Raw genomic sequence first — 27,899 nt, forward strand, 5'->3', positions numbered from 1 at the left:
TCATGAATTTGGCCAAAACAAAAACTCAGGAAAGGAGATAATGTCGGAGGTAAGGAGAGTTAATACTTGGCCCTTGAAGCCACCGTAGGTTGTACCAAGGCCAGCACGCTTCCTTCACACATGGGGAAAGGAAGGCCAACGTAAAGGGCAAGAACATCACACTTCTCTCACCCCCTAAGCAATCGGCCATTGTAAGTGATAAAAATCCATTCACAGTGGATGTTTTTATTCTGACAGCCTGTGGTTTTTGTTCACTAAACGCCCCTTGTCCGTATCGTATCCCAAATCCGTTCCAGTGTGAAGACACAACTAATCAACCAACCTTCATCCGTATTCCATTTGATGCAATGTAAACCTTTCCAGCCAGAAAACACAATCTCAAAACTCCAGCTGAATAAAGCCATTTCGTCATTCTCATCCACATCCCCATGTCCGACATGTTTTACTGGCAACCCTGGAATCAAAACGTCGGTAGTCGTAAAACTAGCAGCGTCCAACAGTTTCCAAGGCTGAAGCAAAAGACGATCTAGACACATCAGGAGCAGAAGAGTATCATATTATACACTCATTGATAGAGCAAGCACACCATACAGCATCATCTGTATTGGCGTCTTGCGATATCTTTAGGGGTGACCTAACCCCGCTTCTTTGGGCGCGCGAGCATGTTGAGTCGACTCATGCTGATGATGCTACGCTTCTTGGTCGGGGTGGCAGAAACTGACCGACCGACCTGAGCCTTCTTCGCACTGCTCATGGGAGTGCTACCGACAAGGCGGGGAGCAAGGAGTGCCTCACCCTCGGGCACATGTTGGTTCTTTCGCTTCTTCGCCGCACGGTCGGCATCCTCCTTCTCAGTCTCTTCCTCATCCCAGCTAGCGCGGTGTCGCTTCTTGTTGGACATGCCGTGAGGTGCTCCAAAAAGGACCTTGTGGGCAGGCGCTTTGTTCTCCTTGTTCGGGTGTGAGCCGGGGGAAGCTGGGGCAGGGAAACTACCAGGCATAGCAGTAGTAGGCTTAATGGATTGTCGAACCTGGCGAATACTTGATTGTCCCGGGGAAGCACCAAAGCCTACAGCGGGAGTAGCAGCAAACTCAATCGTGTGATCGCTTCTGAAGGTGAAGGCCCCAGGGACCGAAGGCGGCTTGGTTCCATCCTGAGTAGCAGGAGGCTCTGGCAGAGGGCGGAAACCTGAGAGATCAGGATACACCACGTCATCCGACTGAGCCTTAGCCAAGACCCCATCGAGGGTTGGGTACCGGTCTTCCTCGAGGGTCCGCAGAGGCTGGGACTTGGGCATCATCTTCTGGGGAGAGGGTGAAATCTGCTCCGCAGCAATGCGAGTGACCTCCGGGGTGAAGGCAACATGCTTTGTAACCTTGCGTCGAGGTGTAGTCAACGGAACGGGAGGGAGAGCCTTCTCGATCTTGGCAGGAGCTGGAGTCTGAGAAACAGTGGGGTGGGGAATCGCAGTCTGGACGTTGCCCGAAGCTGTTCTATGTCCCCGGAGAATTGACTTGACTCTCTCAAAGCGGCCCGGGCTGATAACACGGGCACGCGGGGTTGCAGGCTTAGCAGTCGACTTCAGGCTCTGAAGACTCGCCGATTTCGTCAGGCTCTTTCCGAGGTCTGTCTTCGAGGGCGACTTGACCAGAGAGATGGTCGGTTTGCCTTGGGCAGCGTGATGGGACAGAGTAGCTTTGGAAGGACTCATCAGGCGGGCAAGACCAGAAAGAGGAGGAGGCACCTTGGCCGAACCAGCTCCACTGGATTTTGGTCGAGGTATCGATGTGCCATCACGAGAGACGGGGCGGGCAGTCGAGGCATCATCCTCAAGGTGATGCTTGAATCGTTTCGAGGTGACGCGCTGTTCAACCCGTTGTTCGACGCGCTGTTCGACATTTCCAAAAATCTGAGGCTTCGTCAACGAGGGAGGAGGAGCAGTCTTCTTGGGAGAAGGAGACTGCTGATAGTCCTGCAGATTCGCACGAGACGATTTCCGCTTGAGGCTCGGCCTGACGCGGGGCGTGGTGGGAGTGGTTGGGTCCAGGTTTGTCTTGGAAGGGGCACCATGCAGGCTGGACTTTACTTGAGATGTCGGGGTAACGTCCAAGTTAGCCTTAGAGGGCGAACGCTTGAGACCAGACTTGACAGAGGGTGTCGGGGTAGTATCCAAATTCGCCTTTGATGGGGATCGCTTCAGTGAGACAACAGGTGTAAACCGCCCATTCTGAGCTCTCCAGGCCGAGGCGTGTCCTTCGATGGAGTCCATCTTCTTGAACTCGGCCATGTGAACAGCACTAAAACGGCCAGATTTCCCCTTGGGCTTGGCAATCTTGCGATCCTGGGCATCGGCCCCCGCAGCTTCAGCCTCTCGTTGGGCAACCAGTTCAGCCTTGATCTTTGCCGCCTCCTCTCGAAGCTCTCCCATCAGTCGCTGAGCATCGCCGCTCAGCTCGGCTTCAGCGGCCTCGCGAGCGACCCGGAACGTAAATGGCGATGATGGCATGGCGACCTTGGATGGGGTACCGGGCATGCCGATACGGCTTCCATCCCGAGTGGCAGACTTGATGTCGGTGAAGCCCAACCTCAGAGCCGACGACGGCTGTCCCATGGTCTGGTGAGCCTTGCTTGGGTGCATCTCATCGTGAGGAGGTTTGACCGCCGACGAGGCTGGGGTCGAAGGGGCAGGCATCGGGGACGAGGGGATGGTGTCGTAGCGTCCCTGGGGGAGCCTCTCGGGAGATCCAGCATACTCCGTGACGGAAGACAGACTGGGCGCAGCTGCCTTGCCCTGGATAACCTGGTCAGACCGCTTCCTTGGGGGTTTGTTGATATGGCATCACGGGGAGTTACCTTGACGGAGGAGGCGCTGGCCAGTCGGGCTGAGCGACGGTGCGGGGTGGACATTGTGAATATTGAGCAGCAATGCGATGCTTTCGCGCCTGTTCAACAGGCAGTCGGGGCAAAAAGAGGGTCGTGATCCTCGGGAAGGGATGTCTTATGCCGGTTGGTATGATGTCAAAGACGTTGATGGCGCGTGTGTTGCTGGTGGGGATTTGTTTACTTCGATGTGGTCCAAGCTCCGATGAACAACAACAAAGGGACGGGAGATCGCACAGTGCATGTACAGTGTATGTTTTCATTTCTGCACGCCACGCACGGTCTAAAAAATCACCTGACCACCACCAATTACGACATGATCGTAAGATCGGCCTGTGACTTCACTGCTGGGCAGCTTCGTCTCTGCACTCTATGCCGAGTACCGTGATGCATCGGCGGCAGATTTACTATCACGCCAGCTCAAAATCGGAATACCATCATGTTGCCATGTCCTCTGGTCTTGTCGCAGCGTCAACCGCTAAACTAGTGTCCCCAAATAGGTGTTAGAGGTGTCTGACGGAACCTCTAGCCAAGTGTTGGATCTTGATGAATTTGGAAAGATAAAGGATGGAAGTCCGAATCCGAGAATATTTTGCCCACCATCCAGTGTTTGCTGCCATGGGAAGGCAAAGCCAAATGATGGTGACGGAATGTTGTTTAAACTCAATACCGGCGGATAGCTGTGTGGCGGGTAGTGATGAAAGGTTAAGGATTGGGACTCGACGATCTTGTCCAGTTGAGTTCCGTGTAACGTTCCAAGTCAAGGTGCCATCCTCGTTCATCAATAAACAGCAAACCTTCCTGCTGTGGAGGCATCAAAACGACTCATTGTTACTCGGGACTCGTGACATTGGATGCTTTTGTGCTCTCGTGGCAGCACCGTAACCGCCGAGGAAGCCGCGTGTTGACAGGAAGAGATGCCCGACTCCAAGAAAGGACCAACGTAGCCCGACCCCTTGCTTCGTCATCCTTACATGCGTTTCAGGGGGTTTCTGGAAAACCCGCGACCTGCCGGACGATCTGTAGATTCCGCACTCACGCCCTTCGGTGGATCAGGGATCAGGCACAGCCCGAAGGACAGGGACATGATCGGGATCGAACAATGGAACAATTCCAACATTCTGACCTTCCCTTTCCGGACTATTTAACGATGCCAGGTCTCAAGGATCCGCTGTCCAGAGTCTCCCAACACGAATGTAGCCGATACGTCGTATGGGGATTGGGCACGGCTCGCGTCACACCAGGCCACGGGTGGAATCCATCGCGGCATCGGGTGAGGTTCGTTTGGATCTCGCAGTCTTGCCGTCGGTAGGGTAAGCCTTAAGCGACGCTAGAAATTTTCCAGAACGAGTAGCCCCACAACCTCAACGACCGCCCGACTAACCCGGCCATGGTGTGGAAGCCAATTCAAGGTCAGCTGAGGCGCCACTGTTTTCACAGCATCTCCGCCATTCCCCGAGCGTCGCCTGGGTCTTTGGACAGAGGAGAGCTAGGAACAACGATGTGGAGAGCACTAGGGTGGTCGGGGATCACGGGAGATGGTCATCAGACAAAGCCCGGGACGATACACCGTTGAACCCGTCCATTCCAGCCAACATGGGAATTGAGGCTTCAAGATGGCGACGGTGGTTAACGCTAGTGCGGGAGAGCTGTCCTCGGCACTTTCCAGATTCCCTGCAGATTCGAGGCGGCTAGCGAGCCTCCCGACGGGGACTCTTCGGAAATGTAAGTCTGGTGGATATTCACCTCGGCGAGGGCATCGGCCGCTGACAAGGGGGCGTCTTGAGAACAGGGATCAGACGACGGTCTGACCCCGATCCGTGTGTGGCCGAGCAAGAGCTACCACCTCTCTTCAACGAGAGGCATTATCGGACAGCCTGTGCTTCGAACGCGCCATTGTCGTCGCTGCCCCTGAGCCAAGTGGATTCCCCAACGTCTCTAATGTAGGTGGTTTGGGGAGATCTTCATGACAACTTAGTCTGGGGTTGATGTTGAACTAATCCGGTTGCGATAACCAACATCTGGGAATAGAGGAGGATCGACGACGGCCTTCAGCCCCATGGTTCGTGTGGACAACGGGCCAGCCGCAAACTTACTCGAAGCAGCAGTTCGGAAAGAATTTTCATCAAGCGGCGGCACTACGTACGTAGCAGACGGGTCCACGGGAGAGTGAGACCTACACCGAGTCAGTGTTTGCCAGGGATAAGACAAGGTCTTTGAACGGTTAATTCGCAGCAATAACAACACTACGAGGGTGGCACATCCAGATCGCATTGTTAAATTGGAGCTTTGCATGTTTCAGCTGCCAAAAAGCTCGCAAATAATGCCTTGATGGTGAGTTTGAAGATGTCGGGTGCCCGAATAGTCGAGACGAGCGAGGCCTTCCATCGGGGATAGCCGTGATGTGATGGTGTGTTGCTGTCACATCTTTGGTTACTGGTCTAGGATTCATGCAGTGTAGCATCACATCACCTATACCGGCGACTTGGATACAGGTCCTCCGTGCAGGAGGTGCCAGTGGGTGCACATTGCTGCCTTCACACCAAGTTTCCTGTCTCGCATGAACCGGAGTCACCAATGGTGGACGCGCACGTCGACAAGCACACCACTCCGCTCTGCTCCGGACATAGCCTCAGAGCTGGAGAAGCCTCGTAGGTAGTTCCGATATCCGGCAGACTAGGCATCGCCAATACGTGACAGCAGTGTAGAGTGGCAGGAAGGGAGCCGATGGGCTGCTCAGTGAGAGAATAACACGTCAAGTACTTCTCTTTCATTGTGACTGAAACCTTGTTGGTTGGAATGAAGCGGGTCCATACTGAAGGATTCATCGAGATGAGGCTCTCCACTCGATGAAGCTCTCCATGTATTGCGAGACCTGGACTGGGCGCTTGCGTGGTGATCCTGTAGAACTCAAGACAATGACCCATGAAGACGAGGATTCGACTGGATTCGAAGTAACCTTCGTCCAACAAGAGTAGCACGTGCATCTTAAGCCGAAGACTTCTCTCGGCTGTCAAAGCAAATTTAGATGAGCAAATGTGAAAGTAGAAGCCGCTCTACATCTCATCACACAATTGGGTTGGTTGCTCGGGTCAGGCTACGGAAATGCGCCATCCGGTGGGGGTGGTCACGATCATAGGACCAGGGTGCCTGCAGTGTGAAGTGATGGACGGGCCTTCCAAAGGGTGCACAATGACGCTTAAGGGAGAAAGCGAGTTGCATCACTGTCCTCATTTGATTCGTGAGCAAGCATTATCCATCCCAAAGAACACCTCCTCGCAAATTTTCACACTTCAGCTCAAGGGGTCATGAGGCACAACCATCCAGTCAGCGAAACGGCCGAATCGGTGAGCAGAGCGATACATAGTCCAGGGAGCGGACGGCCTAGACCATAAGGAACCTGGCCAGGGACGGCTTGGCGGAGTCGAGGCATTCTACCAACAGAGGGTCAAGGCGAAACAATCGTGCGTACTATATTCATCGGGGGCAAAAGGCACAAGGGACAGCTATGTTCGAGACGAAGCCGAGACGACGCCGGTTGTAGCATTGAGACGTCAAAGGGAGGCGTACTGGGCGACGCAGCAGGATGGCGATGAAACGGGGTATTTGGCGACCAAAGAACGGAGGTTGGGAGGCCGGGTCAACTTGCCCAAAGTGCCTCACTCACCAGGACGAGATTCCAGCGCTAGTTGTGCCACAGACGCACTGTGGATGGCCAGAGTGAGGTTGACTGCTCCACCTGACACCCTGCCTGTGCTGGTTGTGCAAAAGCCAGTGTTGGATGCTGCGTCGTTTTTTCTCGGTACCGTCGGCCGCAGATATCGGTGTTGGTTGTGACAGCGCTGAATGAGGCGACGGAATGACGGCGAGAATGTGGCGTGCGAGATAAAAAGACAGAATGGGAAATCGGCGGACGAACTGTCATGTTCCTGCCATACAGATAAGAGGCCGATAGACGATGACGTAGAAGAGGAGGCAACGTTCGTCGAGAAATTTGCTTTTGCTCTTCTGCACTTCTCCGCGGGGGTCTCGGCCAGCGCGCTGCCCACTGATTTGCACCTACCACCATTAGAACCAACACCTTTCCTTCGGAGGAAGCGGGGGTTACACAGTTCGCCAATACTACAGACGGTCAGCCAACAACCTAACTTGAGCTCGCCGCTGGAGCCAGAGCCGAGGTCGCCCACGAGTCCTAGACCAATTCCCTGGCAGAGGAGGAGGCGCTTCTATTCCCCTCCACCAGGCAAGGCAGCATCGTGTCTCATGTCGCATCGCTTTGATATTGCCATCACGCAGCTCCCATTGCATCAGGCAAGGCAACCCGGCTGGACAACCAGTCTCTGCCCGCTGTACTGGAGGTGCGCCGTGTGCTTCTGGGTGGCCAGTGGATTCCTGGCGCAGCTAACGCGAACGGTCAGGGCGAGTGGGCTGTCCTTTGGAGGAATAGTCGTGAAGGATTTTGGTGAGCGAGTTTGCTTGGCGAGTTGCGTCGAGTCCAGGTGGCCTGTGCTTTTTTTTTTCCTTGCACCAGGTGGTGAGTGGTGAGATTTTTCGAGTGGGGTTCACTTCCATCCCATCCAATCCGTTGCCGTTAGTGGATCGAGGTGGGTGGGGGCAATCACGCCCTGTGCCGCACTGACTTGTTCCCTGGAGTCTCTAGAAGCCTTTCTCTGTCCTCTGGTGGTGCTGGAACCCACCTAGACTTGCTGGGATGAGTGAAAAAAGGCCCTGATCCCAGAGCCGGAACCCAGCAACGAGAACCAGAGAGACCAGGCAGGTGTGGGAACGGTACGAATACACGGGTGGGCCCTGAGGAGATGGTGGACTGGCATTCTAGTGGTGGTGCCGGCTGGTGCGTTATTGTGCATTTAATGGTGCGTGCGGTGGTGGCCCTGGTGGCCCTGGTGGCCCTGGACAGGTGGGCAATCACTCCAGTCAGTGGGGAGCAGGCTGTGGGCCCCGTGGAATCCAGGGGGGTGTCGCCTGTCGCCGAGCTCGCAGCCCCCCCGACAGCGTCCCCTGATTGGCTGGCTGCCACCGTCCACGCAGCAAAGAAGACTGCGCAGGACGGCGCAGGACTGCCCTAGGCCGCCCCCTCTCGCAATTCCCATTACATAAAAGAGTACGGGCGTCTGCCTCCCTTGCGCGCGCAATCCGCCGTCCTCTTCCTGTTATCTTGCTCCCCCCAAGAAATCGCCAGCGCTCACAGGACGATTTGCAGGCGCCTTATCTTGCAACCGGTGTACATAGCATTTCCCTTACGTTTGCTCACTGTCGCAGTCGCCCAGGCCTACCACATCGCACTGATAGGCGCCCTAAACGCGCCCCAGGACAGCCAAAACACCGTCAGCCGCCCGCTGCACCCCCGTGGACCCCCAATCCTGGACGTATCGCTGCCTTCTTGCGCCCGCAACGCCCGCAAAGCAAAAACCCAACGGGCGCACACCTCTCCAAACTCGACATTTGCGCCCGTCGTCGACTCGACGTTCCACCTCTCCCACGTCACCGTCCCGTTTTGAGCCTCTGGGGCGTTTGCCGCACGGCGGCATCGTCTCTAAGCCCCGGTCTGGGGAAGGCATGGCCGACAAGATGTCCATCGATAAGGCGGATCCGACGCAGAACCACAACCATAACCATAACCACAACCTCAACCACAACTCATCCCTTAACGGCCACCGGTCCCGCGACGTGACCGACTCTCCCACCGGCTCCAGTCCGGACAGGGACCACAACCTCAATAACAACTCCAATGCCATCTCCCAAGAGGCTCAACAGCCCAAGCGGAAGGGTGGCCGCAAGCCCGTAAGTTAATCGCTTATTTCCACTCCCTGATCATCTTCCATCGACGGACTTTGGAATCCCTCCGACAATTTCGCCCTCAACCCTCAGGATCCATTCCAACCCTTGGCATCTTCGCCCTCTCCAAGCTACTCTCCATCACTTCAACCTCCACAATGCATTCCATCTCCCCAGAACCCGACCTCGCATCCACCCCCAATCGCCCACCACTCCGTCAACACACATCACCACCACCGCATCATCATAACTGACTCTCAACCCCTCAGATCTACGCCACGTCCGAGGAACGCAAACAACGGAACAGGCAGGCCCAGGCCGCCTTCCGAGAGCGTCGTACCGAATACATAAAGCAACTCGAAGAGACCATCCGTGTCCATGAGTCCAACCTCCACAACCTCCAGTCGGCTCACCGCACCGCCGCCGATGAGTGTTTGATGCTCCGATACAAGAACTCTCTCCTGGAACGTATCCTACTCGAGAAAGGCATCGATGTCCAAGCCGAGCTTCGAGCCAAGACTGGCAGCCCCAACCTGGGCCCGACTCATATGCCTCAGAACCTGGTCCAACCGCCTCCGATTCAGCGAGCCATTATGAACCGACACCACCAGTCTCGTCGATCTAACTCGCACATCGCTCCCAAGGCCGAGCCAGGTTCCAGTCTGCCGCCTCCCCTGCAGCCGCACTCATCCGCGACGTCGCCGAAGAATCGACCAACCCCGTCCTCCCACTCCAACTCGCCAAGCAACACGGGTTCTGCCTTCTCTCCAGCAGCTTCCGATAGCATTTCTATGCGCGGCTCGATGACCAGCGCGTCAAGGCAACAAATGCCTCAGCAGCAACTACCACAAGGCTCGCAAGCCAACCGACACTCCATGATGCAACCTGGAGTGCGAGGAGGTCCAGTCGGGTCGGGAGCCTCGTATTACCCCACTCCGGCTTTCCAAAATCACATTGAGCAACTTGGTAAGCTGACGGACCCCAATCGGCTTCCTACTGTAACACACACTAACGCTATCGGCACAGAGCAAGAATATGACGCCCAGGCCGACATGATCGACGATTCCGAAATCGAAACCCCAGGCGGCCCTGGACCGTATCCTTCCGGCTTCAACAGTGATCCGCAACAGCCCATGATGTTGTCCCCGGCATCCAACGGCCCCGGGCACCAAATGACACCATCCCACGAACCGGTTCACCATCCCCAGACATCACACTCGTCACAGTACCCATCGATGACGCAATTGTTGGATCAGAACTTAGATTGGGACCCTTTCGGCTTGAGCGCTAGCATGGCATTCCCTTCGCAGCAGTTTCAATTTGACCAGGCCAACATGCGGTGAACAGGAGTTCTGCCGAATATGATCCCTGAAAGGATTACTACGGGCCCTATATCTGGTACAGGTATCTATAGGACTTGATTCCCTGGGCTGAGAGTTCCAGCAACTCTGCAGGCCCGGGGCTTAGGGCAACCAACAAAAAGGGCGATTCATCGGGAGTGGTGGGCACTTACCTGATGGGTGTCGCCAGTGGAACCGAGCGTTGCGGCACGCTGAGGCTTGTTCAATGGCCAGCTCGATCGAGAATCGACGCCCGGGAACCAACCAACACCGCGATCGCCCGCCCATTCACACCGACAAGCCGATACCATGCGAAGAGTGATAGATATATCCTCGCATGGCGAAACTCGACGAAGGGCCACGATCGGACCATGGCATGCTCTCCTCACACAAATTTAAATGGCTAGGGCCCTTTCCAGAACCGACCGGGAACCCCGTTATGGCCGGTCTTTGTGAAGGACACAACATGATTGTCGTTGTTTTCATGGGCGGGTGATTCGGATGTCAGCTCACTTGACGATATTCTATTTCGTTCGAGGACGCTCTAGCATTATGATTATAAAAGTTGTGTCTTGATGTACTCTTCTCATGCCACATCTGCCGACACTCCTTCACACAATTATCCCGATGGAGATGAATTCTCAGTCGAATCGGGGATCAATAGGGACGGAACGCCTGGAGGGGTCGGATATACCCGGAATGAATTGAGGCTTTACGATGGCGAAATCGAGGGACGTGGCAATTACGGCGGTTTAGACGGACGACTTGACAAAAAAAAAAGTTTTGGGTTTACTAGGATGGCGTTCAGGGCAGTGTAACGACACGCGAGACTCTGGGTTACAAAGACAGACAGGATCAGAACCTGTCGGCCAGTTCGAACATTGGTTATGACGTCCCAGCCTAGAGATCATTAGCTACAAGCGTGCTGCAAATACATGACATTCACACATTTTATTGAACCCTCGAAGTAGCTCCCCGTCCCTGATTCCCCCGCCTCGTCAATAACTGGGGCGCCACTCGAGTGCTTTACCCCAGACACGAGCTTCTTTCCCAGTGGATATTCGTCCAGGGGCCGGCGTTGGAGAGTGGAGTATAGAAATGTTAGTTGATCACGCGGATCAGGGGATACATGAGGTCGTTACGCAGTGGGTGCGTCAGTACTGTGCAGGATCATGTGGGACGAATGAAGGAAGACCTTACGTACTAGATATGTAAGATCTATTCTTGGTAAGATGCGGTCTCCAGAAGGATCTGTTTGGTATTTGGTCGTCTCTGCGGGGGCTCCACCGATCTTGTCCCGTGGTGGTGGTAGTAAGACTCTATGGTACTTACGATTGCAGCGGTACGGACAGAATATTTCCCTGTGGCAGCAGGAAATTACATTATTTCCCAGCGAGCCACATATGTGTCCTTCATTGCCCTCATGAAGGGAATGGAGGTAGGGTTGAAAATTTGACACTGCAAGTTGTGGCATTCAGGGTAGCTGGGTTTACGACTCCAATGCTGCCCCCAAGACAACGCAATGTTTGTGGAAATCATGGGTGGTACAACAGAGGGGCTTGTTGAGAATTACATTGGTAAAAAACAAGAGTAGAGTCTGAAAAGTAGAAGGCCCTGCTAAATTCATCATGATGCCCTCGCATTACGTTATAACTCGTCTATCCGATCCAACCCACCAGTCGTTATACAAACCCAAAGCAAAGAAGAGCCACAACACTCATGACCCAGGTCACCAGCGATCCCACCCCCCCTACCATGCTCCCGTCTGTAAACACCCGTGATGCCGTGCTGTTCCACAGCATTTTGCTTGTGCCGGCCTTGTCCGTCTCGTCGATGCTACACACCACCTTGCACGCAGCGTCCGGGTCGCTCTCGCGGCGCACCAGCTTCCCCCCTGGGCCCACGTCTCTCCGTGACGGCCGCTGGTCGGCACTGCGCTTCCGCTTGTCGCCATAGGTCGTGTCGCTCGCGTTGTACACCATCTCGAGCCACTGGATCTGCATGTACGCGGCGCCGTGGAGGCTCATGTTGCCGCTCCACGAGCCGCCGTCACTCCACGCGTTGAGGATGATCAGCGCCGGGTCCTTGGGTGTCTGGTACTTGATGTTGGCCACCTCCTCGCCGTCCACGTACCACACCGAGCGTTCGGGCGTCCAGTCCAGCCGGTGCACCAGCCAGTCGTCCCAGCCGCGGCCGTCCGGCAAGCTGCCGTTGCGGGTGGCCTGGGGAATCTCGTCGCCGTCGTCGGTGTAGGACGGCTGGTTGGTGTACTGGATGCGGTCCTTGGGGTCGCGCGTCAGGATCTCAATGTCGGCCTCTTGGATGTCTGCCAGTTTATCGGCAGGGTAGTACGTGAAGAGGGCCATGCAGGCACCCGGGCTGCCTGTGACGCGGGCGAGCATGCGGATGGATAGGTACTGGTACGAGTCGATGGACTCGAACTCGGCGGCGCTCTGGAAGCCCGGGAGGCGCATCGTCCGCAGGGTCAGGAACGTGTTGGACGCGGCATCGGCGTCGTCATTTTTCTCAATGTAGACGTTGTTGGCCGAGTTGACCATCAACACCGACGCGTCCCCCGAGAGACTGACGCCGCCGCTGTTGCGGTTGCTCCAATACTGGATGCCCCATGCGCTGTCCCAGTCGTCGCTGTCAAAGTACTTGCTGGTGGTAGACGCCTTTACCGCCCGGCTCTCGTTCCGGATGGGATCCGGCACGCCGGCGTAGTCCCCGAGGTCCCGGAAGTCGAAGAACGCATGCTCTGAGTAGTAGGCCGGGACAGTTCCGTTGGTGAGGTAGCAGCTGCATGCGTCCTCGTCGACGACGTCCGAGTCGGTAGCGGCGAGCACAGCTGCGGCGAGCACGGCAAGCCGCAGGAATGGCCGGATCGGAAACGACATGGCGTTTAGCTGACCAGATAACCAGGAAGTTTCCCACGCAGAGGATCACGGTTGAAGAGCAATGCGAAGCGCAGAATCAGCTTGGCTAAGGAACCCCATAACTTCAGCTTCAGCTCACGCGCTGCTGTGGTCAATGCCCCATGTTGAAGCTGAGCTAGCGACCCAGACCTGGCGGTGCTTCGCCTTGTGGGAGGCCGCGGAGGGAAATACGATGTAGCCTATTACGTACGGAGGATCAAAATCGTAACAAATATTCTTGTCCGGCGGCTTGGAGCCGAATGCCAACTGACTTTGATGTCTCAAATGAGGCCCAGCCCTGTAGGGCCATCTCTTTATCAGAATTAGGCTTCGACGTCGTGTTGTTGCAGATTAATTGCCGTGGAACTGATTGGCCGTCGAAAACATCCTCTCCCGCTTTCAATGCCATGAGCCGTCTCACGTGACTCAGAACCGCGCCAAATCTGAAGCTTCCCCAGCTTTTTTTTACCCGCCTGAGGGCCTGAGGCGACGCCTGTAGGCGCAACTCTGCCTCGTCGTCAAAAAGCACTGATAGCCTGAAACCCTGCATCTCGTCTTCCTCGAGTCACAACGCGCCCTTGTATCATGTGAAGCGCATGCTCGAGCTCTTTTTCATGCTCATACTGCTCACTACACTCTGCTAAAACCACAGGTGCATAAGTATCACGATGACACTCTACGTTGCCGCAAACTCACCGTTGAGATGATAGACGTTCTGCGACAGCTTCGCCACCCCCCTCTCCACCACCATGCCGTCGTCGCCCAACCCGCCGGCCGCCCTGGACGATCCTGCGACACAGTCGCCCGTCCGTGCGGACCACGCGGATTCCCCGGCGAAGGACACCTACCCCGAGACCGCAGAGGACCAGGAGGACGGCCAAGATCGCGAACCCGGCGAGGTTGACGCTGAGCCCGAGGCCGAGTCTTCCAAGGCCTCCGAGAAGGCTCCCGCTTCCGAGGATGCGCCGCCTCTGCCGAACGAGCCTACCCCGGATGGACCCCCGCTGCCAAACGAGCCCGTTCCCACGCCTGAGGATGACGGATGGGACTGCCAGTGGGACCCGAGCGCCCAGTCGTGGTACTTTGTGAATCGCTTCACTGGCAAGTCCCAATGGGACAACCCGCGCGTCCCCGTTGATGCCGCCCCGGTTACCAACTCGGCGTCCATGCCTCCGCCCCCTACCTTGGAGAAGCCTGCGGCTGGAGGCTACAACCCCGCTATCCACGGCGACTATGACCCTAACGCCTGGTATGCGAAGGGCGGTACTGAAGAGGGGGAGCCGTCATCTAGCGCCGCCCTCAGCGACCCCTCGCAGGTGCAGGGCGTGACCGCGTCCTTCAACCGCTTCACCGGCCAGTTCCAGACGGACGACATGGGCCCCGACCGCCACTCCGACGAGGCCAAGTCGCGGCGCCAGATGAACGCCTTCTTCGATGTCGACGCCGCTGCCAACGCCCATGACGGCCGTAGTCTCAAGGCCGAGCGCTCAGGCAAGAAGCCCTCCAAGAATGAGCTCAAGGCCTTCAAAGAGAAGCGCCGCGCCCGCAAAGAAGAGAAGCGTCGAGCCTGGCTGAGGGACTAAGAATGGTCAAGACCACGGTGCTCACATCAAGATTGGGAGCACCCAACATCTTTATATACTTTTTTATCATTCGGCTGGAAAGATCATCATTGGACGGCGTTCTAGGGACTACGGTGGCAAGGCATGTTTTATACGGGATTGGCAGTCGTTGGGGCTGAAGTTAGAGAGATCCATTTTCTATCCTTGTTTGGGTTTTTGCGTATTTGAGATACCAGACCATGGGCGGCAAACCTTGGATGATGGAGACTTGCTGTCTCGCCTTGTATGTGGACCAGGTAGTGGTTCCGGAATCAGAGACTAAACATATTATATATGCTCCAATAAATGGCTCGAGCCACGGTTTTATATTCCCTTGACATCTATTCATCCTCCTCCTCCTCTTCGTCATCCTCAAGTTCCATGTTCAAGTGCACGCTCTCGTCATCATCATCGTCTTCATCGTCGTCTTCCTGAACTGCGGCAACTGGTGCAGCAGCTGGGCGCACTGGTGAGGAAGCCTTCTCCCGCACTTGTCTCTTGGGAGGAGTCGGGTCAGATCCCTCGTGTTTCCGCTTGGGCGGGGAGGCCGCTCTGTGACGCGCCTCGCCATCGGCAGTAGGTTTGGGTTCAAATGGGTTGGTCTGGATAGGCAGGCTCTTCTCAGTTTCAGGTACAGCAGAGAGCGTGCCTGGCTTGAACAGGTCTTCATTTGTTTCCTGAGCAAGTGGTTTCTCGTCAACGGCGGCATCCTCCATCTCCTCATCTTCATCCTCCTGTTCAACAGGGAGCTCCTCAAGCGGTGCCTCTCCATCGGCCAAGATTTGTGCACCAGCACGGAGATTGGTCCGCAAGATTTCCAAATCTTGGTCGCCAGGGAACTGTTGGGTGAGGTGGGGCAGGATGTTGGGGTAAACACGGCCGCGCTGGTCCTTGAAAGGGTTCAGGACACTGGAGACCATGGCGTCGCGGTTGCGAGTTAGGATGGCAGTCTGATCAACGAGGCCACGCAACGAGGGTTTGAGGTGTTGCTGGGGTAGCCGTGATGGAATAATGACGAGGAGAGCGGCGGCGGCAGCCTTGTGATCAGGCTGGAGTGTAGTCGTTTCGACGACGGCAGAGGCTTGGGGTTGCAGGAAGAGGTCCGCGTTGGCAGCAAGGCTGTTCTTTTTGGAATCGGTGCCAGAAGCGGTGGGCTTGTCGGTTTGCTTGAGATGACCAGCGTCTTGCTGAAGATCTCGGCAGCAGGCACCAAGCAGGGCATCGAGCATATCTACAGATGGCTTTGATAGAGTGGGACCGGCCAGCTTGAGGATGTCATTCAGAACAGAGTATCCCGTCATGCGAACGGTGGGGAGATTCATTCCGGATTTGACGACTCGAACAACATGGTCTAGAACCTCGGGCACGAGAGACACTGTGTTCTGCCCTAAACGCTGAAAGAGCACCTGCAGGAGTTGGAGAGCTGCGATGTGAATCTCTGGCATCAAGCTCCAAAGCTCATCCTTCTCTTCTCGACCGATCGCGGCGTTGGTTTGGAGGGCCTGGTCCCAACTTTGAGACTTGGGCGACAGCCGGGCAATCAAGAATACCCGGGACGCGGCATCCACAAGGGAACTGGTGGGAATGGTGACTGGGGCCTTTGTAGGATACCGTAAACAATCCGCGAGGTACTGGAACAATCCGACCAAGCGGTCTGTGCCGGCGTTGATCCCTGACCAGTCCGGCAGGCCATCAGAGGATGAGGTGCCGCCGTACGGCTCCCCGCCGAGTTCGACCTTTGACCGAGTGAAGCCACTTGATCCATCCCAAGACTCATCCACAGCTCTGAGTACTTGATCGGCAGTGGCGTGAAGTTCCTTAAGAAGGCCAGCAACTAGCTTGGCCCACTCATCGCTACCTCCTGACTTTGCCGCAACATGATGAAGGGAAATGACCAGGCGTCGTGCGGCTCGGGTTAAACTGCTGGGGATGACATAGTCGTCTGCCAGTGTGGGTGCGAGATATGAGCGGGTGGCGGTTCTGAGTTGGGAGCTGAAAGGACGGAAGGTGGTTGGGTAGAGAGGAATCAATGCAGAGAAGGCGTCGCAGATGGTCTCGATGACAGAGGACGGCGTCTTAGGAGGCTCTCCTGAGGGAGACTTCTTGATAAGCGCAACGCAAGCGGTGATGAATGCTGGAATGGTGGGGGTAGCGATCTCTCGGACGAGAGTCTGGTAGGGGTGGACCAGCATGTAAATCCTAGTCAACGTCACAATAGCAAGCTCTTTGGAGGCTATAGGATCGGCTTTCTAAACATTTGTTAGCCTCTGAGAGGTACTTGGGGAAGGCTCTAACACATACCTGGATCACAGATAACAGGCCGCGAACCCATGGCTCGGTTCCTCGCAGGACCTCCCATCCTCCAACGTCCACCGTAGCCTTGATGAGGCCAATGGCAGCAAACCGAGCATCGCGGTTACGACCATTCAAGAGAGTGGTGATGCTGGCCTTGAGTTTGTGGACAAGCTGGGAGGCTTCGGTGGATTTGTCCTTGGGCCTCTGCTCATGGGCAGCTGACAAGGGCTCCTTGCAGTGCAAGACATGGTTGATGAGAGAGGGGAGGGCGTGAGGAAGTTGAGCGGGGGGAATGGAAGTGAGCTTGCGGCAGAGAACCCGGAGGTCTGGGGGAAGTGAGGCCGACATGGTTTATGTCTGAGCCTGGGTTGTTCCTGGACGTTGCTGAAGTTGTTGGTGGTTGTCGCAACTGAGATGCTGTAGCTGTAGCTCTGCAGCTCTGCAGCTGAGCTGGTGTCGCCGTCACGTGCGGCTGGCCAAAACAGCGAGGTTTTGGGCTTCTGACGGCCGTAGCGGTTATCCGGAGCGGGCGAGACGAGTATGGGAGCTGTGGGAACGCAATTGCTGAGCCGGAAGCAACTAATGCCTCTCTTTCACAAGCCTGCGTCTCTCACTCTCGCCTCTGATGAACTTTTTTTTTTCTTCCCAGCACGCCGCAGCCAGCACAATCCACTACTGAAAGCGGACGGGGTGAACCCCTGGAGGCCGGGCCTGTCGTGGCGGCCCACTGGGCGCTGATTGGCCGCTGATTGGCCGCTGGCTTGGTTTACGTCGACGGTCGGCCCAGCATCATCCAGTACGGTGTGGCTCTGTACCTGGTTCGTACCGGCACGACCAACTTCCAAGACGCCCTCACTTCTTCACCTCCAGGTTGTGTTCAACGAGCTTCCTGCAACTCCCACGAACCTGCCCCTCTCCGCCATCCGCTCCCACCACGACAGCCTCGCTCCTCCTCCGCGCGGCCCCCTTGCCCGCCCTCCCTCCTCCGCGTCGCCCTCTCGCCATGCGCTTGGCGCTACTACGCTGCTAGTTGGACAACCTCCTGAACTGGTCGAATCATGGGTGTAAGACGACGCCTCGACGCGACTCCCCACGCCGCGAAGCTGACCACGGCGAATGCTGCCCTCTAGCCCAAAGCTGCGCAGTACATCAGCCAGCTCGACCATGCCCGCTGCGACGGGAACTGGGATGCCGTCCCGGAGCTGGTCCGCAAAGTCCGCAAGCATGCTCCAGAGAGGTCTTGTACGATGATCCAGCCCCACGTCGCCCGCCGCGATCTGTATCTAACACTGAACTGACTCCATACCTCTTCAGGCCTTGCCTTGACGGCCGAGACCGAATGCGCCATTACAAAGACGACGAATGCTGCCTCTGCTGGCTCCGACGGTCGACCCCAAACCGCCATCATCACCCCTGACGTCGACGTTGCCAGCCAGCTCCCTAAGCTTCTCCAGGCCATTGACGACGAAATATCTCACCCAGACGACAGATTCCAGGCCCAGGTGTGCGTCGGCTGGCTGCATTGGGTCTTGGGAGAATACGATCTTTGCGCTGCCCACCTGCCAGACATCCCCCAGGTGGAAGATGGCCAAATCAACCCCGCTGACAAGAGCGCAGAATGGTCCTCCGTCTGCGCCCTCAAAGCAGCTTACCTCAAGGCTAACTGCCTTGCGCGCGGCAGTGAGTTGAAGCAGGCCCTCGCCGCCTTCCGTTCCGGTCTGCCATCCCTCGGACGTATCTGGGCAGACCAGGGCATTGGCAGGCAGCTGCGGTATTGGGCGGAGCTATTCTTGACCGAGTTTTGCATGCTTTCAAGCCAAGCGCTCCAGGAGAATGAGACCTCCCTGGCCGAATCCGAATCGCTCGCCTGTTACCGCTCCTGGGCCAAATTCTGGGATGTCATTGGGGCACCCGTCACCGGTGGTTTTGGATTCAAGGGCTCTGTCCCAAGGCGGAGGATATGGAACGAGTACTACCTAGCCCTCTCGCAAGTCCTCGAGTTCGACCTGTCGTTCCCTACCGGGTTTGTGAGCAACCCTGGCGGGGAGCTGTCCACACGCGGCCAGTTGAGGGTGGAGCTCAAGCATGTCGAGACAGCCTACCAAGCTCTCCTCCTCAGCGAGACCAGCTTTCCCAGAGCCGAGGATGAGCGCCAAGAGGTCGAGGAGTTCGTCCACCAGGTGGTCAAGAACTGGTCCATTCTTTGCGGACGAGGTTGGAAGGAGCAGGATATCGGCCAGGGGGGACGAAATAACATGAGCCGTGCCGTCCTTGACACCCTCTACAGCGCGGCGACTAAGACGTACCACTCCACTGCAATCCTCCGAAATCTCTTCATTGTTCACCTCTCAGTGGCCGAATTTGATCTTGCTTTCAAATCATTCGATTCCTACCTCGAAATTGTCAAGAAGGGCAAGGCACGTGTTGACAAGACCGGCCACCTGGAGCCGAGCCTCGATGACGACGCTACTGTCCTTGAGACGATTTCGCAATGCATCATTGCCCTTTGCCGATACGGACAGAGATCTGCCGCAGAGAAGGCACGTCAACTCGGCGCGGAGCTGGAAGACTGGCTGGCCAAGCTGCCACCATCCAACTCCCAGGATACACCGATGATAGTGGAAGGATCAAGCGTGATACACCCACCGGTGCCTCCTCATATCGTTTCCCAGGCCTGGCAGGCCATTGGATTGTCACATGCCCATTGGTCAAGGGTGACATACGAAGCTGCCTCACGAACCGAGATCCAAACCAAGGCCATCCGGTGTCTCCGCAGGTCTCTGGCGCCGGAGTTTGGTCGCTCGAAAGATACCCGGAGTTTCTTTGCACTCGGCTTGTTGTTGGCCGAGCGAAGAGAGCTGACTGCTGCAATCGAAGTGGTGAAATCGGCCTTGACCGTAGCTAAAGACCAAGGTGAGCATTATGACTTGCTCCACGGTCCCTATTGGCAAGAGCGCTCCCTTATCCCTGTGTGGCATCTTCTTGCACTCCTTTTGAGTGCGAGACAGGACTATGCCATGGCGGCGAGGGCCTGTGAAGGCGCACTGGAGCAGTTTAAGAGCCCCTCTGTTCTGTTTGGAAAGACAGACCAGTCCTTCAGGAGCGAGCATCTGAAGGAGGCCGAAGCCAACACCACGGCACCGGAGACCCGAGGTTTGGTGGATGATATGGATGACGCAGAGAAGGAGAGCATCCTTGAGGTCAAGATGACGCAGCTTGCCTTGGTTGAGCTGCTTGAAGGCCCCGACGTTGCAGTCAACGCTAGTTTTGAGCTGCTAACTCTATTTTCGAGGCTGTTCGGCAACGTTACAGCGCAGCCGTCGTTGCACCCGCCAAAGGCATTGGAGCCTCCTAAGACGTCTGGCACCCTCAGAAGTATCAAGGGGAGCATCTTTGGACACAACGACAGATCGAGACCGCCGACGAGACAGGTCTACACCTCCATGTCGAATGATAGGTCAACGATCATGCCGTCCCGACCAGCAACTGCAACCACGGTCAGGAGCTCTGCGCCAACGATTCAGGTCACTGGAGAGAACGGATCCACGGCTGAGATTTCGCGACCGAGGACGTCGGCTTCGTCTATCCACCGAACCAGGCCAGGGCGAAGCAACAGCCTCAAGAAGCGAGATAGAAGCAAAAGCCGGACGAGGGCAACTAGCATTGGATCTGTCTCGAACAACCCCACGGTTCTCGACGGAGAAGTCTTCTTCCCTGTGGGCGGCGATGAGCCCGAACAGACAGATTTCTTCACCTTTTCGAGTAAACGACAGTCATCGTCAAGAGCCTCCTCTTTCTCCCGATCTCGACCGGTGTCGCACCTCTCTCATCTCTTCAACCATTCCAAGTCAACAGGCATCTCCGAGATGTCTGCGAGTGATGGCTTGAACGCCTCCACCAACCTACTACCCCTAATCCAATTCCCCAAGGATAAGGAGAGGGCCCAGAGAATGGCCAATCTCGTCAGAGTCTGGTTGATGATCGCCGGCTTCTATCGCCGGGCTGGCATGAACGAGGACTGCAAGGGGGCCATTACCGAGGCGCAGCGACTAGTTCAGAGCCTCGAGTCTGACTCGGCTAGAGACCCGTCCGGTTCCGGAAGCCTGAAGGCTCTGGGCTGGGCTGAGCGGAAGAGCGTGGAGGACCTGTGGAGTGACCTGTGGTCCGAGGTACGATTTCCCTGGTGACACTTGGTTTAAGCAATGACTGACATGCAATCTAGCTAGGAGAGTTGGCTCTCGCCAAAGAGGCACCGTACGCGGCCCGTTCAGACTTCGAGACAGCCCTGACGCATGCTCCTAACCATCCCTCTGCCATTATCGGCCTCTCAAATATCCTGCTGGACGTCTACAGCGAGAAGATGCTGCCACCGCCCGCAATTCCGCCCCTAGAGGAAATCATCCCCCTGTCGACGGCGAACAACCGAGGGTCCAGCCCCCACGGCGTCTCGGCCCTCCCCTCCACCCCTCTGGGTCTCGGCTCATCAACCCCTGAGCCCGCCGCCTCCATCAACAACCGCACCACCTCGGCGCTGCAGGACGACGGACTCCCTGACGCCTACAAGGCCACCCGCCTGCCGCTCGTCGACCGCCTCGCCGCCCGCGACCGCGCCTACGCCCTCCTCTCCACCCTCACCAAGCTCGGCTCCAGCTGGAACAACTCCGAGGCCTGGTTCGCCCTCGCCCGCGCCCACGAGGAGAGCGGCCAGCCGGACAAGGCCAAGGAGGTGCTGTGGTGGTGCGTCGAGCTCGAAGAAGGCACTGGCGTACGCGACTGGCGCTGCCTGAGCGGTGGCGGCTACATCATCTAGGCGAAGCAAGCGATGTTTATTGTGTGAGTTTGTCGTACTCTGCTTGGTTAGTAGCGATGGGGGGAGAAATAGAAGAATAGGTAATTCTCGGCGGTGGGACATTTGACATGTTGTAATAAACTCTCCCTTGGCTTTTTTTATTCTTCTTTTTCCGTCGATGACATAGTTGTGGTGTTGTGCTGGAGATGTTTCGATACCTTGATTGAGCCGACACGCGTGGTTAAAATGTGGCTTGCAAGAATATTATACCGCCGAGTAATTCGACATGTGTTGTGTTAAGACAGCGTGTTCCTGGTGTTTCGGCGGGTTCTTATATATACTTACTAACTCCAATAATTTAACATAATACCGTATTTATTCTATCATCGTTGTTAAACAGCAACATTCTCATCTTTGGTAATTCAGCAACCATCCTGCACAACGAAAGGTTCGGTTCGTGGTATATGCCCATGATGTAGAATGTTGTATTTCATCTATCCTCATCCCCAGGGTTCACCCCCTACACAACCCTCGACCGCCAGATAAGCAGGCCGCCAATGGCCGGGAATATTGACAAAAAATGACAAAGAAGATTTGTTCTTTTGACTCTAATGGTTCTGTCCTCCAACTCCCTGATATGCGCCGTGGGGCTTCCGTACATCCCTCGTTCACCATGCCTCATTCTCCTACGGCTCGTCTAGCCGGATCCACTCCTACCATACTGTCCACTCCTCTGCTGTCCACTACTCTTCTGTCCACTACTCTTCTGTTCACTCCTCTGCTGTCCATTCATCTACTGTCGGTTCTTAAGCAGGCCTTGGAGGTATGACGCAAATGTCTTCTTGTCAGTCGACGTAGTGAGGGATCGCAAGAAGCTATCGCCGTCGATTCCCATGCTGGGGAACAGCCCATTCTGTAGCTGTTGAATGAAGACTTCTCCCGTCTTGGTGTAGAGGATTTGTTCCAGGCCTGCAATTTCTACCAGGATTTGCTTCGTCTGAGCATCCTGCCACGGTCGGAAGTTGGGGTTCCTCATGACCTCCCAGCAGGCCGCGTGGAACCGGTCAATCATGAACTGATCGAACCCGGGGATTGCGGGGTTGGGGGCTCCCGAAGGTGCGGTCGGGTTCTGGGCGATGGTCGCGATATCGGGGCCACCCCAAACGGCCGAGATTCGTGCCATCAGGGTAAACGCCAGTCTGCTAGGTCCGATGTTGTTTTCGAGCGTCTTTGAGAGCTCGATGATGGAGGAGATCATCGGCTCGAAGAAGCCTTGGTTGGACTCGCTAATGAGAACGCCCTCAAGACCGTTGTTGAGGATGATTTGGAGGAATGAGAGGTACTCCCTTCTCAGCTCAGCCAGTTGGATCTCATCGTCGGTTCCAGCGATGGGTTCTGTGAGACCACCAAAGATTCGTTGAAGGAGCGGTGTGAGCAACATGTTGAGAACGTCGTAGATCTCCGACTTGAAGCCGAAGACCACTTGGTCCAACAATCTCAAGAACATGGCCATTTCATCCTTGGACGAGCTCTGAGACAACAAGCCTTCGATCCACTGGGGAAGCTGTGGTAGGACCGCAGAGCCGAGAACACCGAGCAACTTGGAGAAGGCAGATCGACAAGCTGTTCGGATCTCGGCGGACGAGTTGAGCTGGTTCAAGGCGATCAGTATCGCTTCGGCGGCACGAGAAAACTCGTCAGAAACGGCCTTGGCTGGGGGACCATGAGCGTTGGCGGCAATCGAGCCAGGAGTCCAGTCGGAGAAGCCGTGCGCCAGTGTTCCTAGAGCCATGACGATGTGGTGGATTTGGAGGGTGGCTTGGGCATCACCCGACTTGGCTCGAGGGAGGTGAGCCTCCATATCCGTGAAGAGAGGGTCCATCACGGAGCGGGCATAGAGTGCCTGGTTCTCAGGCGGTGTGCTCTGGGTGGACGATATACACCCAATAGCCTCGAAAAGATACAGCTGGCTCGTGAAGAGGGCATCCGCAGAATGATCAGACTCGTCCGATGACATGTCGTCGTCGGCGTCTTCTCCTGGGACCTCGGCCTTGATGGGCAGTAGGTCTCCAATCGACTGAATGACTGTCTCGGCGACGTTGCCGACCTGAGCGCGGAGTTGCTTGATAAATCGGTGGAAAAGATACCATGACCGGGTCTTGATACGAACATGGTCGTGGTGAACCAGTCGGACAAAGTTCTCCAGGACTTGGGGGATGTACTCTTGGTTGCTCTCGAAGACAACGCAGTAACGGACGCAAATCTCCATGTACTGAAGCAGAATCGCAGGATGAGAAAAGGTCGCAATGCCTATTGAGGATGTTAGGGACCATTCTCTTCCGAAAGCATGACACGAAGTTACGAACCTGACTCTACCATCTTTCGCATCATGACAATCAACCTCTCAGAGGCTTCGCTGTTTGGCTGGTTTTTGGTCCCCAGACCCTGGTTGGGGAGGGCAAGCTCGCCAAATAGGTACATCTCGTAGAGGGCGAGGTCCAAATCCCGCCAGTCCATCTGCGAGCCTTGCTGGTCGAGGGTCTGGAAGGTGGTGGCGACTAGATTGCTAAGCATCTCCATATACAGAGCCTGGTCGATGGCAGCGATGGTCTTTTGAAGGTTCTGCAGTTTTCGCCGTAGCTCTTGGAACTCGGCCTCGTCGGTCTGCTCGTCTTCATTCCCCCACATCGAAGTCTCATCATATCTCATCTTGCGAATGATGGCATCTAGAATCGGGGCAAGCATGTTGCCGTATTCCTGTGGCAGTTGGCCAACTTTACGGAGGAAGGTAAGCAGGTCTGTAAGGGCGGGAATGACGGTTGAGCAGATTTCATCGTACTCGTCGGCGAAGAATCGGAGGAGGAAGGGGAGGAAGCCATTCAGGTGCTGGTTGGCCCTCGCGCGGGTTTCATCACTGATCTGGTTGTCCTCGAGGGCCCGAACAATGTCGGATAGGACCGTGTTCACTAGCTTGGCAACAGCCTCGGCCAGATCGGTGTCGTATCGAGAGGATCCCTTGAACTCGCTCAAGGGAGGGCTAGCAACTAACTGTTCGACAATTCCCTGCAGATTGATGAAGGAAATCATCTCCATCTTGTCTCCTGACCGCATCTTCTTGCCACAAATCTCGGTCAGGGTGTCGATAGCGGTGTCACGGACCTTGTCTTCACCACCTGAGCCGCGAACCCGCCCGACCACTGGCAACAGGAGACTGAGCATGTCCTGGCTGATGACCAGAGAAATGTCTATCCAACTAACCCACTTCCCCAGGACCTTGAGGACCAGCTCCACGACAGCGTCATTGGTGTTGTATTGAGTGAGGAGTTGTTTCCAAGACTCGGAGACCTTGTTCATGTCCTGGGCACGGAGCTGGTCTTTGAGTTCGGTATTGCGCTTGGCATCGCTGCTCTCTCTTGACAGGAGCATGTCAGCGATCTCATCGTGGATGGAGCCAAGGACTCGGAGGTAGAAGACGACGCCGGAGACGTTGTCGGCGTTGTTGGGTATGCCCGCCAGCACTAGGAAGTCGTCGATGAAGCTCTGCCACCCATCCTGATAGAGGAACACAAACAGATACGTCAGTGTTTGGGCGAGCTTGTTCTGGAGATGTGGGGGGTCCGCTTCTTGCTGGGCATCGGGGCCGTAGGTCTGGCGGCAGTACTGGAGGAGGGTGTCCTTGAGGAAGCCAAGGCTGGCAGGGTCGAGGCCCTGGTTGTGGACAGCGTAGTTGACGACCTCAAGGCAGACCAGACGCACTACCTCGGAAGTGCGCGGCGTTCGGGCGAAGAGGGTGGTGCACGGCTGCCATCCTTGGGGATCGGTTCGGAGCTGGTTGAGGTATTCGAAGGCTTGCTCCTTGAGGGACTGGTCGGAGATGGGATTCGACAGAATCTCGACGGCATTCTCGACCTGGACAACAGAAGGGTAACGCATCAGCACTGGGACATGTCCCCACGAGGTTTGGGCATGCGATTGCCTGTCCGCATCGTCGGGTTGTTGGGGTTGGGCCGATGCCCCATGATTGTGGCCCAGACCGACGTCAAAATGGCGGGGCACAAGTCGGCCACACGAGCGTCATGGACCCCTGCAGGCAACGGACGACAAGGAGCAGCCAGCGTGACTCACCTGAGCCTCCATAGTCAATATTCAGGTGCAACAGGCACCGCGGATCGTGGGAGAGACGATGTGTAGAGGGCGACGCTGCTATAATTCCGGCAGCCGTGGGTACACAGCATCCAGCATAGTTGTATCGTTGGGAGGGCGAGGCGGACAAGGCTACCGAGGGGTCATGCCTGGGTCTGGATGCCGGTCGGAGAGTCGATGCTGGGGCCGGGCAGGGGCGACGGGAATCCACTGCAGACGGACAGCAGGCGCGCGAGACGGAGACACTGAGAAGGAGCCCGGCAGGGGGGCGGCGAGGCAGTTTTGGCAGGCGTATATCTGGTAAGGAGCTGCGTTTTTATCGGAGGGTGCTATTTCTAAAAGTCGGTGCGGTGCCCGTCTTGTGCCAATGTGGGGTAGCCGTCGAACAGCGAAGCTGCGCGGAAGATTCTCGGACAAACATTGAACCCACTGCCTCGGGTCCAGGCGCTGGGCCGCTACGACATAGGCAGTTACCTACCTATTTACCTGCCTGCTGGGGCTGGGGCCGTGGCTATTGCGCCTCTTTTCGCACTTCACACGGCTGAGCCGCATTCATCACTGTGCATATTCGTACATAAGTATCCAGTGGGCTTCTTTCTCGGTGTTTACCTATGATATGCAGTCCTTTTTTTACCTGTCTCAGCCCTCTCATCGGCCATGCTGATCACATGCAGCCCGTTGGATTTCGCAATTCCATGCTCACCACGCACGTTCAATCCCAACTCAACTTTAAGTAACCCTCTATTGTCGTGAAGATTACCACAGACGTGAACTGAGTTTGAAGAATGTCGCTTCATGTTTTTTATTTTCTAGAGAAATACACAGGGCAGAATGCTTACTGAAACCCATCCTGGCCACTGGGTTAACCGTAACGGATGCGATGTTGGGCGGTCATTTCCTACGCAGAATGCCCAACTGAGATGAGGCGTTAGATGTCTCAGCCAAACATCAGCACTAGTTTACTTTCCACAATAAGCTTAATTCTTCATCAGGGTTCGCAATCATTGCTTAGAACAGTTCCCCAATCCCTTATTAAACGAGCTGATCTGTACTAGGCGGTCGCCCGTGTTGACACCAACTTACCAGGAGATAATAATGCTGGCTCAACAATGGTATAGGGTAGCACGCCGCCAACTGGCTTGGTGGCCTCATACCGCCATGCTTTCTCCAGGGGCGTGCTGGTGAGCGAGTCTTATCAACGTGGGTGCACTGGGAGTTTGAATTGTCAGGGCTGACGTTGAATTACCCTCTGTCCCAAAAACATTCACGAGGTTGACTTTTCGAGATCATGCTGGGTTGGTACAATTTTGAAGTCATTAAATAGGATATCTCTCGGACCCTCAATTTCACCAACGGCCTCTAGTGCTGGGCTTCACAAAGTGTCGCAGACAGCGAGCAGTATCCCACAAGCCTGTCGGTTCCAAAATCCAAATAAAGCAATTACTGCTGGCGGCGGGTGGTATCTCGTCAATCTCCAACACTGGGCTGGTTCGAGTAGATATGTGTGACATTGAGATCATTAAAAGCCACGGACACGAAATTGCGACTGAGTCAAAGCAGCTCAGCCATAGTGCATTGGCTCAATAGCTTCCGAGATTGGACTTGTCATCTCCTCTTTGTTGGTTACAATGTTCCCAGTAAAGCAAGCCCCTGTGGTCCAAGCGGATGCGCCATCGCCGCGAAGTCTGCAGACAGCCATTATTACAGTGTAAGGCCAAGCCGACATGCAGCGGCGAGTTGACGACTCTCAAAGAAAGGAAAGAGAGGTGTATCTTCCGGGCACTTTGAGCATGTTGCGGTGAGACAAAGGATCCGACCTCGATGTGGCGACGATCTCCCAGTTGCGACTGGGACCCCTACACTTTCGATGGAATGCTTGTAGACCGTTCAAGGGCGAGACGGTGCCATTATCTACTCGCCCGGGATATTAACTGGGCCACCATCCTCATTTCCCCACCCGCAACTTGTCTTACCTATCTTAGGACCCCGCCTCCAGGAATAGCAGAAAGAAGCCTCGCCGCCTCCTATTTCTCCTTTGGCGGGGGATTGCAGAGGGGCCGCTTGAAGGAGTGGAGAGCAAGAGGAATTCCGGCCCCTGCTGGCGTCACGTTCTAGGCGTAGACTTCTCATCCCGAATAGC

General features: G+C 55.9%; 11 protein-coding genes across 11 annotated transcripts; 4 read left to right on the forward strand and 7 right to left on the reverse strand.

Moving 5' to 3' along the window:
- Window positions 1-634: 634 nt before the first annotated feature.
- Window positions 635-2,907, reverse strand: BGZ61DRAFT_526092 (uncharacterized protein; the record flags this gene model as incomplete). Its single annotated transcript, XM_046252895.1, has 2 exons — window positions 635-2,791; window positions 2,854-2,907. The coding sequence occupies 2 exons, from the start codon at window positions 2,905-2,907 to the stop codon at window positions 635-637; spliced, it is 2,211 nt and encodes a 736-aa protein (XP_046112864.1).
- Window positions 2,908-4,772: 1,865 nt separating this feature from the next.
- BGZ61DRAFT_27508 (uncharacterized protein) lies at window positions 4,773-5,296 on the reverse strand. Its single transcript, XM_046238402.1, has one exon. It carries the CDS (start codon window positions 5,173-5,175, stop codon window positions 4,855-4,857), a length of 321 nt encoding a protein of 106 aa, XP_046112865.1. The 5' UTR covers window positions 5,176-5,296; the 3' UTR covers window positions 4,773-4,854.
- On the reverse strand, window positions 5,297-5,914 carry BGZ61DRAFT_27507 (uncharacterized protein). Its single transcript, XM_046238401.1, has one exon. The coding sequence runs from the start codon at window positions 5,865-5,867 to the stop codon at window positions 5,418-5,420; it is 450 nt and encodes a 149-aa protein (XP_046112866.1). The 5' UTR covers window positions 5,868-5,914; the 3' UTR covers window positions 5,297-5,417.
- Window positions 5,915-6,459: 545 nt separating this feature from the next.
- BGZ61DRAFT_27591 (uncharacterized protein) lies at window positions 6,460-7,462 on the forward strand. Its single transcript, XM_046238405.1, has one exon. It carries the CDS (start codon window positions 6,727-6,729, stop codon window positions 7,423-7,425), a length of 699 nt encoding a protein of 232 aa, XP_046112867.1. The 5' UTR covers window positions 6,460-6,726; the 3' UTR covers window positions 7,426-7,462.
- Window positions 7,463-7,979: 517 nt separating this feature from the next.
- Window positions 7,980-10,106, forward strand: BGZ61DRAFT_27609 (uncharacterized protein). Its single transcript, XM_046238406.1, has 3 exons — window positions 7,980-8,682; window positions 8,946-9,642; window positions 9,703-10,106. The coding sequence occupies exons 1-3, from the start codon at window positions 8,458-8,460 to the stop codon at window positions 10,017-10,019; spliced, it is 1,239 nt and encodes a 412-aa protein (XP_046112868.1). The 5' UTR covers window positions 7,980-8,457; the 3' UTR covers window positions 10,020-10,106.
- Window positions 10,107-11,698: 1,592 nt separating this feature from the next.
- On the reverse strand, window positions 11,699-13,293 carry BGZ61DRAFT_583083 (concanavalin A-like lectin/glucanase domain-containing protein; the record flags this gene model as incomplete). The annotated part of the gene is made up of 1 exon (XM_046256305.1): window positions 11,699-13,293. The coding sequence occupies exon 1, from the start codon at window positions 12,911-12,913 to the stop codon at window positions 11,699-11,701; it is 1,215 nt and encodes a 404-aa protein (XP_046112869.1). The 5' UTR covers window positions 12,914-13,293.
- Window positions 13,294-13,417: 124 nt separating this feature from the next.
- Window positions 13,418-14,693, forward strand: BGZ61DRAFT_27651 (uncharacterized protein). Its single transcript, XM_046238409.1, has one exon. The coding sequence runs from the start codon at window positions 13,681-13,683 to the stop codon at window positions 14,512-14,514; it is 834 nt and encodes a 277-aa protein (XP_046112870.1). The 5' UTR covers window positions 13,418-13,680; the 3' UTR covers window positions 14,515-14,693.
- Window positions 14,694-14,873: 180 nt separating this feature from the next.
- Window positions 14,874-17,175, reverse strand: BGZ61DRAFT_526096 (rRNA processing/ribosome biogenesis-domain-containing protein; the record flags this gene model as incomplete). The annotated part of the gene is made up of 2 exons (XM_046252896.1): window positions 14,874-16,781; window positions 16,834-17,175. The coding sequence occupies 2 exons, from the start codon at window positions 17,173-17,175 to the stop codon at window positions 14,874-14,876; spliced, it is 2,250 nt and encodes a 749-aa protein (XP_046112871.1).
- A 477-nt stretch (window positions 17,176-17,652) lies between these two features.
- BGZ61DRAFT_512542 (uncharacterized protein) lies at window positions 17,653-21,988 on the forward strand. The gene is made up of 4 exons (XM_046252149.1): window positions 17,653-17,891; window positions 17,958-18,069; window positions 18,142-20,996; window positions 21,050-21,988. Exons 1-4 carry the CDS (start codon window positions 17,886-17,888, stop codon window positions 21,635-21,637), a joined length of 3,561 nt encoding a protein of 1,186 aa, XP_046112872.1. The 5' UTR covers window positions 17,653-17,885; the 3' UTR covers window positions 21,638-21,988.
- On the reverse strand, window positions 21,989-26,096 carry BGZ61DRAFT_439555 (armadillo-type protein). The gene is made up of 3 exons (XM_046244371.1): window positions 25,742-26,096; window positions 23,983-25,525; window positions 21,989-23,926 (listed from the first exon to the last, which is right to left on the reverse strand). The coding sequence occupies exons 1-3, from the start codon at window positions 25,751-25,753 to the stop codon at window positions 22,410-22,412; spliced, it is 3,072 nt and encodes a 1,023-aa protein (XP_046112873.1). The 5' UTR covers window positions 25,754-26,096; the 3' UTR covers window positions 21,989-22,409.
- A 953-nt stretch (window positions 26,097-27,049) lies between these two features.
- BGZ61DRAFT_439556 (uncharacterized protein) lies at window positions 27,050-27,673 on the reverse strand. Its single transcript, XM_046244372.1, has one exon. The coding sequence runs from the start codon at window positions 27,277-27,279 to the stop codon at window positions 27,106-27,108; it is 174 nt and encodes a 57-aa protein (XP_046112874.1). The 5' UTR covers window positions 27,280-27,673; the 3' UTR covers window positions 27,050-27,105.
- Window positions 27,674-27,899: the final 226 nt, after the last annotated feature.

This window comes from Ilyonectria robusta, assembly GCF_021365365.1.
Source record: "Ilyonectria robusta strain PMI_751 chromosome Unknown BGZ61scaffold_1, whole genome shotgun sequence".
Taxonomy (NCBI): Eukaryota; Fungi; Ascomycota; class Sordariomycetes; order Hypocreales; family Nectriaceae; genus Ilyonectria; species Ilyonectria robusta.